General features: G+C 41.7%; 1 protein-coding gene across 1 annotated transcript in view; it reads right to left on the bottom strand.

Moving 5' to 3' along the window:
* The window catches only part of CLSTN2 (calsyntenin 2), a 637,108-nt gene that overhangs the window by 30,808 nt on the left and 587,318 nt on the right, over nt 1-18,982 (bottom strand). The window contains exon 9 of the mRNA XM_023192121.1: nt 1,588-1,750. Within this exon, the coding sequence (XP_023047889.1) occupies nt 1,588-1,750 (163 nt within the window). The remainder of the gene's footprint in view (nt 1-1,587; nt 1,751-18,982) is intronic.

The raw sequence follows: 18,982 nt of genomic DNA, 5'->3' as shown, positions 1-18,982 counted from the left end.
AAGCCTGCAACTGAAGACACTGTCATTGCCAAGCTCTACTGAAATATTTAATAAACATTTTTCTGTCATGTGACACATGCGAGACATCAAGTAGGTGGGCTCAGCTCAAAAACACTTTTTCTTGCCTCATTTATACCTTATCTCCTTCCCGGGTTTGGAATCTCTAGTGCTTCCAGGCTGCACTGTATGTATGCACTCCTTTCCGTCTTCTTTTACATGGAGCTGCCCAGAACTCACTTTGTCCAACCTACAGGGGCATGTGTCTGTCCTAGTTCACTCATGGGTCAGTTGGTCTTCTGAAGGCATATTCTTTTTTTTTTTTTTTTTTTTTTTTTTTTTTTTTTTGAGACGGAGTATCGCCGCTGTCTCCCAGGCTGGAGTGCAGTGGCGCTATCTTGGTTCACTGCAAGCTCTGCCTCCTGGGTTCACGCCATTCTCCTGCCTCAGCCTCCCGAGTAGCTGGGACTACAGGCACCTGCCACCACTCCCAGCTAATTTTTTTGTATTTTTTAGTAGAGACAAGGTTTCACTGTGTTAGCCAGGATGGTCTTGATCTCCTGACCTCGCGATCCACCCGCCTCAGCCTCCCAAAGTGCTGGGATTACAGGTGTGAGCCACTGCGCCCGGCCGGCATATTCTTATACTATAGCCCACCTCTATCCCCAGCCCCTCATGATGAAGAGCCAAAGTCACAAATCTTGGTAATTTTCACAGAATCCATCAACACAAGGTTGTGTCATATCTCAAAGTACTCGTCTGCTTATTTGGGGAGCATTTTCATTTCCTTCTGCTCTCTTACTGGTACTTCAAATCATACCCGGCCCTTAAAGGAGCTGAAACAAAGACTCCAGCAGACCTGAGTGAGAGACAGAAAGATCACATGCATGCTTGGAGAGCTGGGTTTCCTGATCCCAAGGAGGAGATTAGCCTGGGTTTGGGGATTAGGAGAGAGGCAACAGCACAGGAAGAGAGGAGGGGACAGACACCTTCAAGCAGGAGGGCATAAAGGGCCTCTATCCTTAGATGCCAGGGAAGGCACTGAGGGCTGAGCTGACCTTGAGAGTGGCTTTCCGTGGCCTCATGTCTTGTAGACAAGCTGCGTTCCACAGCCCTGGGCAAGCCCTGGGCAAGCCCTGGGCATTTGTGAGTTCCCAGAACAGAGGGTTTGGGACTTAAACAATTTGTGTGGGGATAAAGGGAGATCCTGGGTTCCTGATCAGCCTAGCACTCATCAGAGCTAACCAGAAATTTGAACACAAGATTCTATACTCAGTTTTTTTCTCTGTATAGCCCCATTTTGGAAATGAATAAGACTTCAAAACAATAAAATACATTAGCAACTCACAGACAACCATGAAACTGCTCATGTTGATCTAAAATCAAAAGCTGGCCTTAAGCTTGTTATTATACAATATGTTCAGTTTGTGGATTTATACTCATTTTTATATGTCTTGCATTTTTTTTTTGTAAGGGGTAGTAATTTTTCTACCCTGTTCTCACACCACTTGCTTTTCCTTTTTCTCTACCAGTTATCTTCCAAGAACTATTCACAAACAGGTCAGAGAAAAGGGTTTCACTTGGGATTACCTTGCCAACAAGCGCCGACTGTGAGTTGCATGGCTATGTGAGATGGATGAATGGGCCAGTCATTGGTCACCAGGTATGGTTCATATGTTGCTCCATCCATGTATAAGGTTACCACAGGAAACTCCACATTGACGACATAGTAGTGCCACTCTTTGTCACAAATCTAAGAAAATGAAAGAGAAGCAACATTTAAAATTGAATATGTAATAAAACAAATAGGCTTTTACTCTATGAAAGGAGAACAACACATTTTTGGGTCAACAATTTTTATTGCAAAGCACTCAAGGAATGTAACAGTTGACATACACTGAAGTTACAGAAGCTCATCATCGAACATGATGGGGCAAACTGTAGGAAAGAGAAGCACCCAAGAATTTGATCATCAGGCAGAGAGTGGATGATGGGGAGATTTTTCAGCCTTACCTTGGTGCACCTGGGGAGGCAGAGAGGAACAACAAGTGGGTCCTACTGGCCTGAACTCAGTGCAGGGCACCCTTTCACAGCTTTTTAAACCCAAGACTCTGGTCTCAGGGCTGGGAATCTTGTGTCAAAATTGCCAGTTGGCTCTGATGATTGCTAGGCTGATCAGGAACCAAGGATCTCGCTTTATACCCACACAAGTTGTTTAACCCCAAACCCTCTGTTCTGGGAACCCACAAGTGCCCAGGGCTACAGAAGGCAGCTTAGTGGATTGGTAAAGATGCTGGGGGGCTGGAACAGAGTCAAGATTCTTAACCTCAAGGGACTGAACTCATACAGCATGAGACGAGATAGAAACCAAGATGGGCATGTCTTGGAAAGGGAGATGGGAGGCATGAAAGGTGCCAAGACTAAAGAACAATGCCACCGCCTGTCCCATTCCTAAGCAAGTGTCTTGGGAGTCATGCTGGACTCTCCTTCACACTCCCTCTAATCCCTCCCACACCCTGTGAAGGCCACCTCTGAAATGTCTCTCATCTCCATCCTCTTGTCTCCATCAACTCTGCCATCTGTGGCAGAGGAGACAGATGAGTTCTGAATGAAGGTGACCCCAAGGTGAGGGCATCAAAGCCCTCCCTACAATTCCAGGCTGGATTAAATGTGCTGTTTCTCATGAATAGATAACACCAACAGGGATGCTAAATAATCTTTCTCCTTTCATTTTGAAATAAGGTTTTTTTCCTTAATGTTCTTTTTATATTGTCCTGTCTCATGTCTCAGAAAATTGCTCCTTTTGAAGCCCATTAGTCTGATAAAGTCTGATGAATATTTTAGGGGACTTTCGAAGGTAAGCAGGAGGGGTCCAGGCAGATCTCTGTGAAGTTCTGTTATACTCAGTGAGAGGTCCCGACCCAGTTTCCACTCCCCTCATGCTCCATGCCCTGGACCAAACCCTGGGCTGGGTGCAGGGCTCTCAAGCTAGGCCTGTTATTGGGGTGACCCCAAGATATGCAGGTGGCACACAGGCAGACCTGAACACAGAGGGCAGGGCTGATAGACTAGTAGAGAACTACATATTTGAATCAAGCACCCAACCCAAAGGAATAGGAGCACCCTGGACTTGGGGATTGCAATCAAGGATAGCCAAGCAACAGAGGTAACCTGGAATATGGTTTACATCCTGAGGATATTCCCAGAGGTATCTGGAAACCTCCGGTCAGGCCCAGGGCAGGGAGGAAGTGGGTGACAGTGAGGTAACCCTGACCATACCCCATGCCCTGTGGAATGTAGGCAGAGCGCTGAGAACCAACCAGACAGCACTCGGGGGCTCCCCCATCCTGGCCTCCATCACCGCCCTCACAGTGACCATCCTCTCTGTGTGACTGGCATGTTGAATTCATGTGCTTTAGCTGGCTCTACAGCAATCCTCATCTGCTGAAGCTGGATGGAGAATAATCCTCTGGCATTATTTCATTTATAACACTTAGCATTTTTGTAGGACAACACAAAAAATTGCAAAGAAGTAATTCTATAACTCAACAGTGGCAGCATCCCCTCTCAACATTACAATTTTTTTCCTAGGTGTTTTTTCTCCAGTTCTTCCAAAGCGTGCTGCATTGAACAACAGCCCCCATGATGCCCGGCATAAAAACAGTGATTCTCAAACTATAATAACTTTTCAACCTTACTGAAAAATAGAACTTTTCTACTTGTAGCATTCCTATAAACATCCTGTGAAACAACAGCTGGGAAAGGTCTATTTGGATCACACTGCATAAGAATTTGAGAGTTTGCATGTTTCATTTAGCATCAGCACTAAGATGCCTTCACAAATTTCATTTTAAGTAGCTGTGTAATATGGCTATACTATACTTAATTATTTCCAGATATGTAACAGTTATTATAAATGGTACTGTAATGAATTTCTTGTGTATAAATATTTGTTTGCGTTTCTGATTATATCCTTAGGAAAGATTCCTGGAAATGGAATTACTGGATCAAAGGCTGGAGGTATTTTGAAGACTCTTGATACATATTATCAATTTTTTTCCTGCAAAGATTATGCCTATTTATACTCCTACTTGCAGTGGGTAAGAGAGCGTATGCATTGTACCCTTGCCACACTGAGTACTAGAAAAAAAAAAAATCAAAATCCTGTTAATGTAAAAGGGACATATTTTATCTCATTTTCATATGGATAACAAAAGGCGGCAAGATTTATATTCTCCAGGATCAACAGGGAGAGCATCATTGGTGTGAAGAACAGCCTCAGCCAAGAGTCAGAGGTAGGAATGCCTGGGAGTTGCCCCAGTGAGCTTCTAATTGGGCATCTAAACAATCTTTTAGCTCATACAAGGCTTATGCCTGCAGAGTTTTTCCACCAAGTAATCTAAGACAGCAGCTAAAGGAAATGCCTAATTAGGTTTTTATAAATGTGGATCTATGATCAGGAAGAGACCCACATTGACTCTCTGCTAGAAACTGCAGGGACAAACTGTAATTGAAAAATGATCAAGCCAGGAGGCAGCTAAAATAAATGTGTCAATGCATAGTTCAACCAAGAAAGAAGAAAATTCAGCAAAGTGACCTTTCCTTGGGGGAGTGAAGAACTTTAATTCCCGACTGTTCATGAATCACTGGTGTACCCAGCCGCACCAAGCGTGTCCAAGCTCCAAGAATGTCTGACACCATCCCTCGGAATGATGCCTAAGGCCTTGCCTAGACCAAAGACACATGAATCTCTGGACACCTGCAGATGTGCTCCCAAGGCAGGCAGCTGCAGCTTGCCTGGTATGTGACTCAGAGACCAGAGACCCAGGGATACAGGTTCAGGAACAGTAGCGGGGATGATGCCAAAGGAGGTCTGAGTTAGGAGTATGCTGGAATTTCAGTGTGAGTCAGGGGCCAGGGAAGCCTCCCATGAGATGGGGAGGAGAAAATTGGGTGAGAGGTTCTCCATGTAGTTGCTGGCTGGTTGATCCAAGTGTTATATGAGTGGCCAGATTGGAAGTTCTGACTTGGTTTCCCCAGGAAATCAGGTGTTTTTGAATGCAGCTATTCAACATGAGATACATTCACCTACCAACTACTATCATCTGTCAACTATTATGTCTACTAGATACTGCAAGAGATACAGAGGTTAGGAGATATGTCCTTTGCTTTCAAGATTTTCAATCTAATGAAGGGGGTGTATCAAGTACACAAAATCTTCAAATATAATGAAACTTGAGATAAGTGTTGTAGACCAGGTACAAGGCACTGTGAGGTCCCAGGGAATGGAGAGATTCTTTCCAGCTTGGAGAAGGTGGAATTTAGGGTGGATATTGAAGAACTATTAATATTTCATTACGAATAGTTGGCAAGTAATAAATTCTAAGGCAGTGAAGCAGAAACCTCTTATTCCTCTATTCATTCATCTCCTTTTTATTGTCAGAGGTACTAGGTTTGGGGGCATATAAAGATACACACATTCACTCATTTGTTAACTCCTACAGACATTTACTAAATGCACATCCTACTTTGTGAACAAAAAAAGCACCTGCCTTTATGGAGCTTATAGTCCGGTCATGGAATTGACAAAAAGGCTTATAACAGATCGGGATTCATATCCAGCACAGATTTGTGCAAGGTGCCGTGTTAACTCTGTTGAGGTGGATGGGGATGACAGAGTTTGGGGGTGTCAGGCTGCATTTGGGAAAGGTGAAGAGTGTGCAATAAGGCTGCAAGGAGAGATCTGAAACTGAGCACTTGGGTTGCTTTTATTCTGTAGGCAATGGGAGATCTGGAGGCCTCCAGGTGGGAGAAGGGGGTGACAGTCACAAAAACAATCAATCAATCTTGGAACACACTTTTCAATATTGAAGCAGCTTTTCATATTCCTCCTTATACTGTCTTAGGCAGTATTAGAAAATTAATGAGAAAGAAATGACATCATTTTTCAAGATAACTTCAACTTTTATTTTAGATTGAGGGGTACATATGCAGATTGTTACATGGGTATATTGTGTGACTCCGAGGTTTGAGGTGCAAATGATCCTATCACACAGGTAATACCCAAGCATAATAACCAATAGGTGGTTTTTCAAACCATTCCCCTCTCTTTCCCTCCCCCATCTATTAGTCCCAGTGTCTATCATTCTTATATTTATGTCTGAGTATTCAATGTTTAGCTTCCACTTATAAGTGAAAAAATGTGGTATTTGGTTTTCTTTTTTTGGTGTTAATTTGATTAGAATAATGGCCTTTGGCTCCATCTATGTTGCTGCAAAGGACATGATTTAATTCTTTCTTATGGCTGCATAGTATTCCATGGTGTATACCACATTTTCTTTATTCAGTCCACTGTTGATGGGCACCTAGGTTGGTCCTGTATCTTTGCTATTGTGAACAGTGCTGCTATGAACATACAAATGCATGTGTCTTTTTGGTAAAACAATTTGTTTTCTTCTGAATATATACCCAGTAATGGGATTGCTGGATCAAATTGTAGTTCTAAGTTCCCTGAGAAATTTCCAAACTGCTTTCTATAGTGGCTGAACTAGTTTGCATTCCCACCAACAGTATATTCCTTTCTCTCCATAGCCTGGCCAGCATCTGTTATTTGTGACTTTTTAATAATTGCCATTCTGACTGGTATGAGATGATATCTCCTTGTGGTTTTGATTTGAATTTTTCTGACGATTAATGATGTGCATTGTTTTCATATTTTTGTTAGCCACTTTTACATCTGCCTTTGAGAAGTATCTGTTCATATCCTTTGCCCATTTTTAAATGAGATTATTTGTTTTTGCTTGTTGATTTATGTTCCTTGTAGATTCTGGATATTAGAATTTTGTTAGATGCATAGTTTATGAATATTTTCTCCCATCCTGTAGGCTGTTTACTCTGTTGATAAATTATTTTGCTGTGAAGAAGCCCTTTACTTTAGCTCCCACTTGTCAATTTCTGTTTTTCTTGCAATTGCTTTTAGAGACTTAGCCATAAATTCTTTGCCAAAGCTGATGTTGAGAAGGGTAGTTCCTAGGTTTTCTTCTAGGATTTTTGTAATTGGGGTTCTACATTTAAATTTTTAATCCATTTTGAGTTAATTTTTGTATATGATGAGAGGTAGGGGTCCAGCTTCATTCTGTTCCATATGGCTAGCCCATTATCCCAACACCATTCATTGAATAGACTGTCCTTATTCCATTGCTTATTTTTGTCTGTTTTGCTGAAGATCAGATGGCTGTAGATGTGCAGATTTATTTCTGGGTTCTCTATTTGGTTCCATTGGTCTATGTGTCTGTTTTTGTACCAGTATCATGCTGTTTTTGTTACTGTTGCCTTACGTTATAATTTGAAGTCGAGTAGTGTGATGCCTCCAGGTTTTTGGCCTTTCTTTCTTTTCTTTCTTTTCTTTCCTTCCTTCCTTCCTTCCTTCTTTCTTTCCTTTCTTTCTTTTTATGCTCAGTATTGCTGTGGTTATTTGTTTTTGTTGTTTGTCTGTTTCATATAAATTTATGAGTAGATTTTTCTAATTCTGTGAAAAATGACATTGGTATTTTGATAGGGATAACATTTAATGTATAAATTGCTTTGGGCAGTGTTTAAAATGGCCATTTTAATGATATTGATTCTTTCAATCCTTAAGCATGAAATGTTTTCCCATTTCTTTGTGTCATCTCTGATTTGTTTCAGCAGTGTTTTGTAGTTTTCTTTGCAGAGATCTTTTACCTCCTTGGTTAGATGAATTCTCAGGTATTTCATTTATTTTGTGGCTATTGTAGATGGGATTATGTTCCTGATTTGGTTCTCAGCTAGAACATTATTGGTGTATAGAAATGTTACTAATTTTGTATGCTGAAACTTTATCAGTTCCAGGAGACTTTTGGCAGTCTTTAGGGTTTTCTAAGTAAGGAATCATATCATTGAAAAAGAGAGATGGTTTGACTTATTCTTTTTCTGTTTGGATGCATTTTATTTCTTTCTCTTGCCTAATTGCTCTGACTAGGACTTCCACTACTATGTCGAAAAGGAGTGGTGAGAATAGCTGTCCTTGTCTTGTTCTAGTGCTCAAGGGGAATGGTTCTTCTTGGGCTTTTCTCCATTTAGTATAATGTTGGCTGTGGGTTTGTCATAGATGGCCCTTAATATTTTGAGATATGTTCCTTTGATGCCTCATCTGTTGAGGGTTTTTATCATGAAGGGATGCTGGATTTTACCAAAGGCTTTTTCTGCATCTATTAAGATAATTGTGTGGTTTTTGATTCTGTTCACATGGTGAATCACATTTATAGATTTGCATGTGTTGAATCAACCTTGCATCCCAGGAATAAAACCTTGGCTGTGGTGAATTAACTTTGTGATGTGCTGCTGCATTCAGTTTGCTAGTATTTCATTGGGGATTTTTACATCTATGTTCATCATGGATATTGCCTTGAAGTTTTCTTTTTATGTTGTGTCTCTGCCAAATTTTTGTATCAGAATGATGCTAGTTTCATAGAATGAGTTAGGGAGGAGCTCCTTCTCTTCAATTTTTTGGAATTGTTTCAGTAGGATTGGTATCAGTTCTTTCTTTGCAGATCTGATAATGGGTTGTGAATACATCTGGTCTAGGGCTCTTTTTGGTTAGTAGGTTTTTAAAATTTTGTAATTCATTATTTGTTCAGGTTTTCACGTGCTTCCTACTTCAATCTTGGGAGATTGTGTGTTAGCAAGAATTTATCCACTTTCTCTAGATTTCCTAGTTTGTATACATAGAGGTTTTCATAATGGTCTCTGAGGATCTTTTGCTTTTTGTGGGATTGATTGTAATGTCATCTTTGTCATTTCCACTTGTGTCTGTTGAGATCTTCTCTTTTTATTTGTTAATCTAGCGAGCTCTGTATCAATCTTGTTTATTCTTTTGAAAAAGCAACTCTTGGTTTTACTGATCTTTTGTATGGATTTTGTTCAGCTCTCCTCTGATGTTAGTTATTTCTTCTGCTATCTTTGGGGTTGGATTGTTCTTTCTCTTCCCTTCCTCCTCTAGGTGTTATGTTAGATTGTTAAATTGAAATCTTTCTAACCTCTTAATGAAGGCATTTTAGTGTTATACACTTTCCTCTTAGCTGCATCCCAAAGATTTTGGTAAGTTGTGTCTCCATTTTCAATAATTTCAAAGAATTTTTTGATTTCTGCCTTAATTTTGTTGTTCACCCAAGGGTTATTCAGGAGCAAGTTGTTTAACTCACATGTTTTCATGCAGTTTTGAGAGATCTTGGTATTGATTTCTATTTTTGCTGCATTGCAGTCTTGAGAGTGTGCTTAGTATGGTTTTGATTTGCTTTATGACTGAGAATGTGATTGATCTTAGTATACGTTCCATGTGCAGATAAGAAGAATGTATGTTCTGTGGTTGTTGGGTGGAGTAGTCTGTAGATGTCTCTTAGGTCCACTTGGTCAATGCCAGAATTTTATTGTTTGTTTTCTGCCTCAATGATCTGTCTAACACTGTCAGTGAGCTGTTGAAGTCCCTCACTATTAACTATTATTGTGTGGCTGAAATGACATGATATCTGAACTCAAGGAACACACCACCGTGGGCTTCCACATGCGGCCTCTTGTATTATCACTTCACACATAACCAATGTCATACTCACTTCCAAATCAGGATCTTGAGCGGAGAATCATCTTCTAAATGGTGTACTTGCATGTCAGATGGACATGCAAGTCCATCTGGGCCAGGCTCCAAATGGCCCTACTTGGATGTTCTACAGGTACTTCAAACATTGTCTCCAAGTTTGAGCTCAATGTCTCCCATGCTACAGCCTAGACTGCTCCCTCTCCTGTGATCCCTAGCTTCAGTAAACACTCCCTCATGCAATCTGTCATCCAAGCCAGACTACTACCATTGCTTTTGCATTCCCCCACTCTTTCTCCACTTCCTTTACTGCACAGTTCTGATAATGCTTTTGTCTTGCCTATTCTCCCCTCATTCCTGATCTGAGCTTACAATACTCACTAGAGAGGGGAAAGAGATGGATGGAGGGGTGACTGATTGAGAAAGTGAGTCTGAGACAAGTTATTGCAAGATAGAAAGGACTTGAATAGGGGAAGAGGACCATTTGTAGCAGGAGAATAGTGAGAGGGCTTTGATGTGAGTGTGGTTGCACAGAGTGAGCAGTCTGCTAAGTGACCAGCTGCCCTGGGGTTTGAGGAACCACAGCATGAGACAGACGGGATAGCGAAAGGGGTTGCTACAGGCCAAGTCTTTGGGTAATGAGTTAGGTATCACAGCTGCCTCATGAATTTCTAGGGAATCATGTTCTGACTTTGGGAAAATAACAGATCCCTTCTAATCCTCGGGAGCCTCATCTGTGAAGTGAGGATAATAATAGTATCTATGCGTAGGTTTGTTGTGTGAACTGAGCTAAGTAAGGCGTATACAATTTTTAGCACATATTTTCAGCCTGATTGAATAGGGGACTGCTTTCCTTTTCCAAATAAATTGAGATGCTGGATATAATATAACACTAACAACAGAAGAAAACAAAAATAAAAAAGCTGGAAAGAGAACTCTTCAGGAATCAAAAACAAGGAAAGCATAGCTGCACTGGGGAGTTGAAACTGAGTGGCTGCTGAGGAGCTGTGGCCTACCGCCTCAACTGGAGTTTTAAAGTCCATGAGGAGCAAGAATGGGGACCTAAGCTCTCTAAACAAAAAAATCTTGAGCTGAGATGTCTGCATAAAACCTGAAGCTTCAAAGGACTGTCTGAGTTCGGGTCCCAGAATAAATACTGCCGCTGCCCTAGGGATGCAGGGAGGAAGCCAGCCAACCACTTTGGAATAAGTCACCTCTGAGAAGTTAGACGCCCAGGTCTGCTCTGTGCACGGGCATCAAGTCCAAATGCACACAGTTCACATGCTGTGGAAATCCTCGACTCAGAAACAAACTTAAAAATGCATCCTTGAAGTCTTTAGGGCACTGAGCAAAGACAAACTCCAAACCTCTCAATAGAGATGTATTTACAGCTTAGGGCATGTGTTAGACAATTCCTACTAGAGATAAGCTCAGAGTAAAAGATTACAAAACAAAGAAGAAACAATTTTTTGCCTGTCTGAGAAACAGCAAACACAACAAATGATTAAATGCACATAACACGAACCACAGGAGCAGTTTGAAAGGGAACGGGGAAAGCAGGTTTGAAAAAGAGTTGAATAAAAATTTCAGAAAGGAAATAAAAATAAATCAATAAGTTAACTATAAATGAGAAAGTTGAGAACAAAATTAGTGAATTTGAGTATAGATGAGATTGTATGACAAAATGATAAATTCCAACAAATATCCTTGAAAGATGTGTGGCTAGATGTGTGGCTGGAGGTGAGACTGGGCTGTAGTGGACTAGCATGCTACAGTAAGGACTGTGTTACCTTATTTTAGTGCCCTGCATTCTAGAAAGCCATTCTTTACTCCAACGGCCTTATTGTGTTAAGTTTAGATGACAATGGACAGAACTACAAAAGCCCCTGCTCCAAAGGACATATTTGAAGGGTCAACTTCATTTCATAAAATGGAGAGCTGTTTACCAGGAGGATTGGAACCATGCAAACCAGATTCTCTTAAGACTTGCAAGGCCCTATGGCCTCAGGCCACTAATTTAAACATTAGAAAAAAGAGGCTGGACCTGGGGCCAACATGGCCAATTAAAAGCAGCTGCGGTCTGTGGCCCTCAGAGAGAGGAATGAAAGTGATGCCTGAATTCAGCACCTTCAACTGAAATATCCAGACTCTCACACTGGGACTGACTAGGCAAACAGCCCGACCTGTAGAGAATGAAGAAAAGCAGGGTGGGGCGACAGCCACCTGGGAACAGCATGGAGCCAAGGGAAGCAGTGAGTGATCCCACTCAGGAAACCATGCTTCTCCCACAGATTTTTGCAACCTGCAGATCAGGAGATCCCTTCATTAGCCCATGCCACCAGAGCCTCGGGTCTGACTCACAGAGATGTGTGGAGTCCCGGCAGAGCAGTCACTCAGGCACAGACAGAGACCCAGGAATTTTGCATACTCTGGCCTTGGGATTCCCAGTGTGGTGGAATATCGATCCCTATATACCCCTAGGAAGTAGGCTGTATCCAGGGAGCCAAGCAGTGTCATTTTGCGGGCCCCACTTCAATGGCACCTCACAAGTTAAGACCCACTGGCTTGGAATTCCAGCCAGCTGAAAGTGACAGCTGGAATCTGCATGAGAAGGACCAAGTTCCTGGGGAGAGGGGTGACTGTCATCTCTGGTTCAGTCAACTCAGCTGTTATAGCCTGCTGGCTCTGGAGAGTCCAAGGGTCTGGACGAGGAAGGGTCCCCCACAATGCAGCACAGCTGCACTACCAAAAACCAGCCAGATTTCTTATTTAAGCAGGTCTCTAATCCTGTTCCTCCTGACTGGGTGAGGCCTCCCAACAAGGGTCTCCAGCCACCTCCTATAGGTGCAATTCTGGCTGGCAACAGGTCACTAAACCCCAAGATGGAGCTTCCAGAGGCAGGAGCAGGCTGCCATCTCTGCTGTTTCTCAGCCTCCACTGGTGATACGTCCAGGTACGGGAAAAACTGAGGCAACTAGGGTCTGGAGCAGAACCCCGGTAAACTGCAGCAGCCCTATGGAAGAGTAGCCTGACTGTTAAAAAGAAAAACAGAAAATAACAACATCATCAACAAAAACCCCATTCAAAGGTCAGCAACCTTAAAGATCGAAGGTAGAAAAGCCCACAAAGATTGAGAAAGAATAAATGCAAAAATGCTGAAAACTCAAAAAGTCAGAGTGCTTTATCTCCTTCAAATGACCACAACACCTCTCCCCCACAGGGGCACAGAACTGGGTTGAGGCTTGGCTGAACTGATAGAAGTAGGCTTCAGAGGTGGGTAATAATGAACTTTGCTGAGCTCAAGGAGCATGTTGTAACTCAATGCAAAGAAGCTAAAAATCATGATAAAACAATACAGGAGCTGATAGCCAGTTTAGAGAGGAACACAACATGAGACATTCACAATGCAATCATGAGTATCAATAACAGAATAGACCAAGTTGGAAGAAAGAATCTCAGTGCTTAAAGACTATTTTTCTGAAATAAGACAGGCAGACAAGAATAAGAAAAAAAAAAGAATGAAAAGGAATGAATGACATCTCCAAAAAGTATGAGATTATGTAAAGAGACAGAACCTATGATTGATTGGGGGGCCTGAAAGGGGTGGGGAGAATAGAACCAAGTTGGAAAACGTACTTGATGATATCATCCAGAACTTCCTGACCCTTAGCAAGATAGGTCAACATTCAAATTCAGGAACTGCAGAGAGCCCCACTATGATACTCCATGAGATCAACCCAAGACACACAATCATCAGACTCTTGATATGGTTTGTCTGTGTCCCCACCCAAAATCTCATCATGAATTATAATCCCAATAATCCCCCCATGTCAAGGGTGGGACCAGGTGGAGGTAATTGGATCTGGGGCTATTTCTCCCATGCTCTTCTTGTGATAGTGGGTGAGTCTCATGAGATCTGATAGTTTTAGAAGCATCTGGCATTTCCCCTGCTTGCACTGACTCTGCCCTGTGAAGAAGGCAGAGTCCTTTGCCTTCCACCATGATTATAAGTTTCCTGAGGGCTCCCCAGAAATATGGAACTGTAAGTCAATTAAATCTCTTTCCTTTATAACTTAGCCAGTCTCGGGCAGTTCATTATAGTAGCATGAGAAAAGACTAATACAATTCTCCAAGGTCCAAATGAAAGAAAAAAGAAAATGTTAACAGCAGTCAGAGAGAAAGGCCAGGTCACCTACAAAGGGAAACCCATCAGACTAACAGTGGTCCTCTCAGCAGAAACCCTACAAGCCAGAAGAGACTGGGGGACAATATTCAACATTCTTCAAGAATTTCCAACCCAGAATTTCAGAACCAGCAAAAGTTAGCTTCATAAGTGAAAGAGAAATAAGATCCTTTTCAGGCAAGCAAATGCTGAGGGAATTTGTTACCACCAGGCCAGCCTTGCAAGAGCTCCTGAAGGAAGCACTAAATATCAAAAGAAAAAACCATTACCAGCCACTACAAAAACACCGAAGTACACAAACCAGTGACACTATAAAGCAACCACATAAACAAGTCTGCAAAATAACCAGCTAGCATCATGAGGACAGGATAAAATTCATACACAATACTAACCTTAAATGTAAATGAGCTAAATGTTCCAATTTAAAGACACAGAATGGCAAGCTAGATAAAGAGCCAAGACCCATCAGTGTGTTGTCTTCCCGAGACCCATCTCACGTGCAAAGACACACATAGGCTCAAAACAAAGGAATGGAGTAAAATTTACCAAGAAAATGGAAAACAGAAAAAAGCAGGGGTCACAATCCTAGTTTAAACCAATAAAGATCAAAAAAGACAAAGAAGGGCATTACATACTGGTAAAGGGTTCAATTTAACAAGAAGAGCTAACTATCCTAAATATATATGCACTCAATACAGGAGCATCATATTCATAAAGCAAGTTCTTAGAGACTACAAAGAGACTTAGACTCCCACAATATAATAGCGAGAGATTTTAACAAACCACTGACAATATTAGATCATCGAGACAGAAAATTAACAAAGATATTCAGGACCTGAACTCCACTCTGGATCAAGTGGACCTAATAGCTATCTACAGAACTCTCCACCTCAAGAATATACATTCTTCTCATTGCCACATGGCACTTTCTCTAAAATTGATCACATGATTGAAGTGAAACACTCCTCAGCAAATGCAAAAGAACTGAAATCATAGCAAACAGTCTCTCAGACCACAGTGCAATTAAATTAGAACACAAGATTTAAAAATTCACTCAAAACCACATAACTACATGGAAATTATACAAACTGCTCCTGAATGACTCCTGGGTAAATAATGAAGTAAAGGCAGAAATCAAGAAGATTTTTGAAACTAATGAGAACAAAGAGACAATGTGTCAGACTCTCTGGGATGCAGCTAAAGCAGTGTTAAGAGTGAAATTTATAGCAATAAATGCCCACATCAAAAAACTAGAAAGATATCAAGTTAAACTAACATCACAACTAGAAGAACCACCAGCAAACAAACTCCAAAGCTAGCAGAAGACAAGAAATAAAGATCAGGACTCAGAATAAAAATTACACATAGGAGGCAGGACTAACTTGCAGCTCCCACTTGGATGGACAGAGCAACATGTGGAGGCTCACATCGTGAACTTTTGCTCCAAGAACTACCCACAGGAACATACCAGGAAAGCCAAAACAATCTATAGACCCTTTGAAGGAAGTGGATTGCTGCTGCAGGCCCCTGGAAACAGCTGAAAAACTGTGAGTTCCCAAAGTGTGAAAGTGTGAAAAGGAATCATCTGCTCCTGAACTCACACCCTTACTGGGGAACCTGACGGTCCAGATCACCAGAGAAGGATTTGACCTTCCCTGGAGCTGAGACAAATTTAGAGAGCCAAGTGGAAAACAGGAGTAGGAGAAGTAGGGGGAAGAGCCCTGTGGGCTCTCTCAGTTCCCAGGGAAGCCATTTCTGACTGTCTCACACGGGTTCCTGGGGAGGGCTGCCAGAGGAAATGGGAATAGACCACATGAAGAAGGAAACTTCCAGCTGAACTTTGTAACAATTTCAAAGGAATGCAAAGTTTCCTGAACAGAACCTGGGGGTGGGAGTGAATCAGGAGTGCAGACACAGCACAGAAGCTGCTGCAAGTGGGAAGGCATAAATCCTGAAAGCCCTGCTTACTTTCTCAGTTGGCAGGTCAGTAGCCTGGGGCTAGTTCTCAGCCCAGCTTACCCGTTGCCTGGAAATAAACTCGGTGCTGTTAGATAAGTATGGGGGAAGTGAGACTGGTCTTTTGGGCTACATGGAAGCTGGGTGAGGACTGTAAGTGCTGGCTTTTCCCTACTTCCCTGGTGACCTGCATGACACAGCAGAGACAACCATAATTCCCCTAGGAACAACCCCATTGACCTGAGAACCACAGCTCCATTCCTCAAAGCAGCCACAGCAAGCCCCACCCAATGGAGAGTCTGCACTCAGACACACCGAATCCTGCCACCACCTGATGGTCTTTCTCTACCTGCCCTGGTAGCCAAAGACAAAGGACATAATCTCTTGGGAGCTCTATGGCCTCACCCACCACCTGATCCTCCCTATTCTACCACCACAGCTGATGCTGTCTTGAAAGTGCCACCTCCTGGCTAGAAGTCAACCAACTCAAAACTAGTACAATAAACAAAACCACAACCAAAGACCCTAACAGAGTCCACTTCATTCCCCTCCCACCTCCATCAGAGCAGGTACTGGTATCCGTGGCTGAGAGAACTGAAGATGGTTCACATCACAGGACTCTTTGTAGACGCTCCCCAGTACCGGCCTGGAGCCCAGTAGTTCTGCTGGGTGGCTAGATCCAGGAGAAAAATAACAATCACTGCAGTTTGGTTCGCAGGAAGCCACATTCCTAGGGGAAGAGGGAAAGTTCCACATCAAGGGAGCCACCCCTTGGGACAAAAAAATCTGACCAGCAGCCCTTGAGTCCCAAATCCTCCCTCTGACGTAGTCTATCCAAATGAGAATAAACCAGAAAAACAATTCTGGCAACATAAAACAAGGTTCTTTACCACCTCCAAAGTATCACACCAGCTCACCAGCAATGGATGCAAACCAAGAATAAAGATCTGAATTGCCAGAAAAATAATTCAGAAAGTTAACTATTAAGCTAATCAAGGAGGCACCAGAGAAAAGTGAAGTCCAATTTAACGAATACAACATATGAAAGGAAAAATCGTATAAGGAGTAAGGAAAGGATCCAGTTTCAGCTTTCTACTTATGGCTAGCCAATTTTCCCAGCACCATTTATTAAATAGGGAGTCCTTTCCCCATTTCTTGTTTCTCTCAGGTTTGTCAAAGATCAGATGGCTGTAGATGTGTGGTATTATTTCTGAGGACTCTGTTCTGTTCCATTGGTCTATATCTCTGTTTTGGTACCAGTACCATGCTGTTTTGGTTACTGTAGCCTTGTAGTATAGTTTGAAGTCAGGTAGCGTGATGCCTCCAGCTTTGTTCTTTTGACTTAGGATTGTCTTGGCAATGCGGGCTCTTTTTTGGTTCCATATGAACTTTAAAGCTGTTTTTTCCAATTCTGTGAAGAAACTCATTGGTAGCTTGATGGGAATGGCATTGAATCTATAAATAACTTTGGGCAGTATGGCCATTTTCATGATATTGATTCTTCCTATCCATGAGCTCATACGAAAATTAATTCAAGATGGATTAGAGACTTAAATGTTAGACCTAATACCATAAAAACCCAGAAGAAAACCTAGGTGGTACCATTCAGGACATAGGCATGGGCAAGGACTTCATGTCTAAAACACCAAAAGCAACGGCAGCAAAAGCCAAAATTGACAAATGGGATATGATTAAACTAAAGAGCTTCTGCACAGCAAAAGAAACGACCATCAGAGTGAACAGGCAACCTACAGAATGGGAGAAAATTTTTGCAATCTACTCATCTGACAAAGGGCTAATATCCAGAATCTACAAAGAACTCAAACAAATTTACAAGAAAAAAAACACACAACCCCATCAAAAAGTGGGCAAAGGATATGAACAGACATTTCTCAAAAGAAGACATTCATACAGCCAACAGACACATGAAAAAATGCTCATCCTCACTCACCATCAGAGAAATGCAAATCAAAACCACAATGAGATACCATCTCACACCAGTTAGAATGGCAATCATTAAAAAATCAGGAAACAATAGGTGTTGGAGAGGATGTGGAGAAATAGGAACACTTTACACTGTTGGTGGGATTGTAAACTAGTTCAACCATTATGGAAAACAGTATGGCGATTCCTCAAGGATCTAGAACTAGATAGATGTACCATATGACCCAGCCATCCCACTACTGGGTATATACCCAAAGGATTATAAATCATGCTGCTATAAAGACACATGCACACGTATGTTTATTGCGGCACTATTCACAATAGCAAAGTCTTGGAATCAACCCAAATGTCCATCTGTGACAGACTGGATTAAGAAAATGTGGCACATATACACCATGGAATACTATGCAGCCATAAAAAACGATGAGTTTGCGTCCTTTGTAGGGACATGGATGCAGCTGGAAACCATCATTCTTAGCAAACTATCACAAGAACAGAAAAGCAAACACCGCATGTTCTCACTCATAGGTGGGAACTGAACAATGACATCACTTGGATTCGGGAAGGGGAACATCACACATCGGGGCCTATCATGGGGGGGAGGGGGGAAGGATTGCATTGGGAGTTATACCTGATATAAATGACGAATTGATGGGTGCAGCACACCAACATGGCACAAGTATACATATGTAACAAACCTGCACATTATGCACATGTACCCTAGAACTTAAAGTATAATAAAAAAAAAAAAAAAAAAAGAAAGGAAAAATCTTCAGTAAAATAGATAGCATAAGTAAAAAGCAATCACAATTTCTGGAAAGGAGGGACACACTTAGAGAAATGCAAAATACACTGGAAAGTCTCAGCAATAGAATGGAACAAATGGAAGAAAGAACTTCAGGGATTGAAGACAAGGCTTTTGAATTAACTCACTGCAACAAAGAAGAAAGAATATTTTAAAAAAATGAACAAAATATCCAACGAGTTATGTTAAATGACAAAACCTAAGATTAATCGATGTTCTCGAGGAAGAAGAGAAATCTTAAAATTTGGAAAATAGATTTGAAGGAATAATTGAGGAAAACTTCCATGGCTTTGCTAGAGATCTAGACATCCAAATACAAGAACCTCGAAGAACAGCTTGGAAATTTATCACAAAATGATCATTGCCTAGGCACATAGTTATCAGGTTATCTAAAGCCAAGACAAAGAAAAGAATCTTAAGAGCTGTGAGGCAAAAGCATCAGGTAGCCTATAAAGAAAAACCTATCAAATTAACAGCTTTCTCACCA

Source organism: Piliocolobus tephrosceles, chromosome 2, assembly GCF_002776525.5.
Source record: "Piliocolobus tephrosceles isolate RC106 chromosome 2, ASM277652v3, whole genome shotgun sequence".
Classification (NCBI taxonomy): Eukaryota; Metazoa; Chordata; class Mammalia; order Primates; family Cercopithecidae; genus Piliocolobus; species Piliocolobus tephrosceles.
The sequence above is the reverse complement of the archived record's forward strand: the minus strand, read 5'-3'. Positions and strand labels throughout refer to the sequence as shown.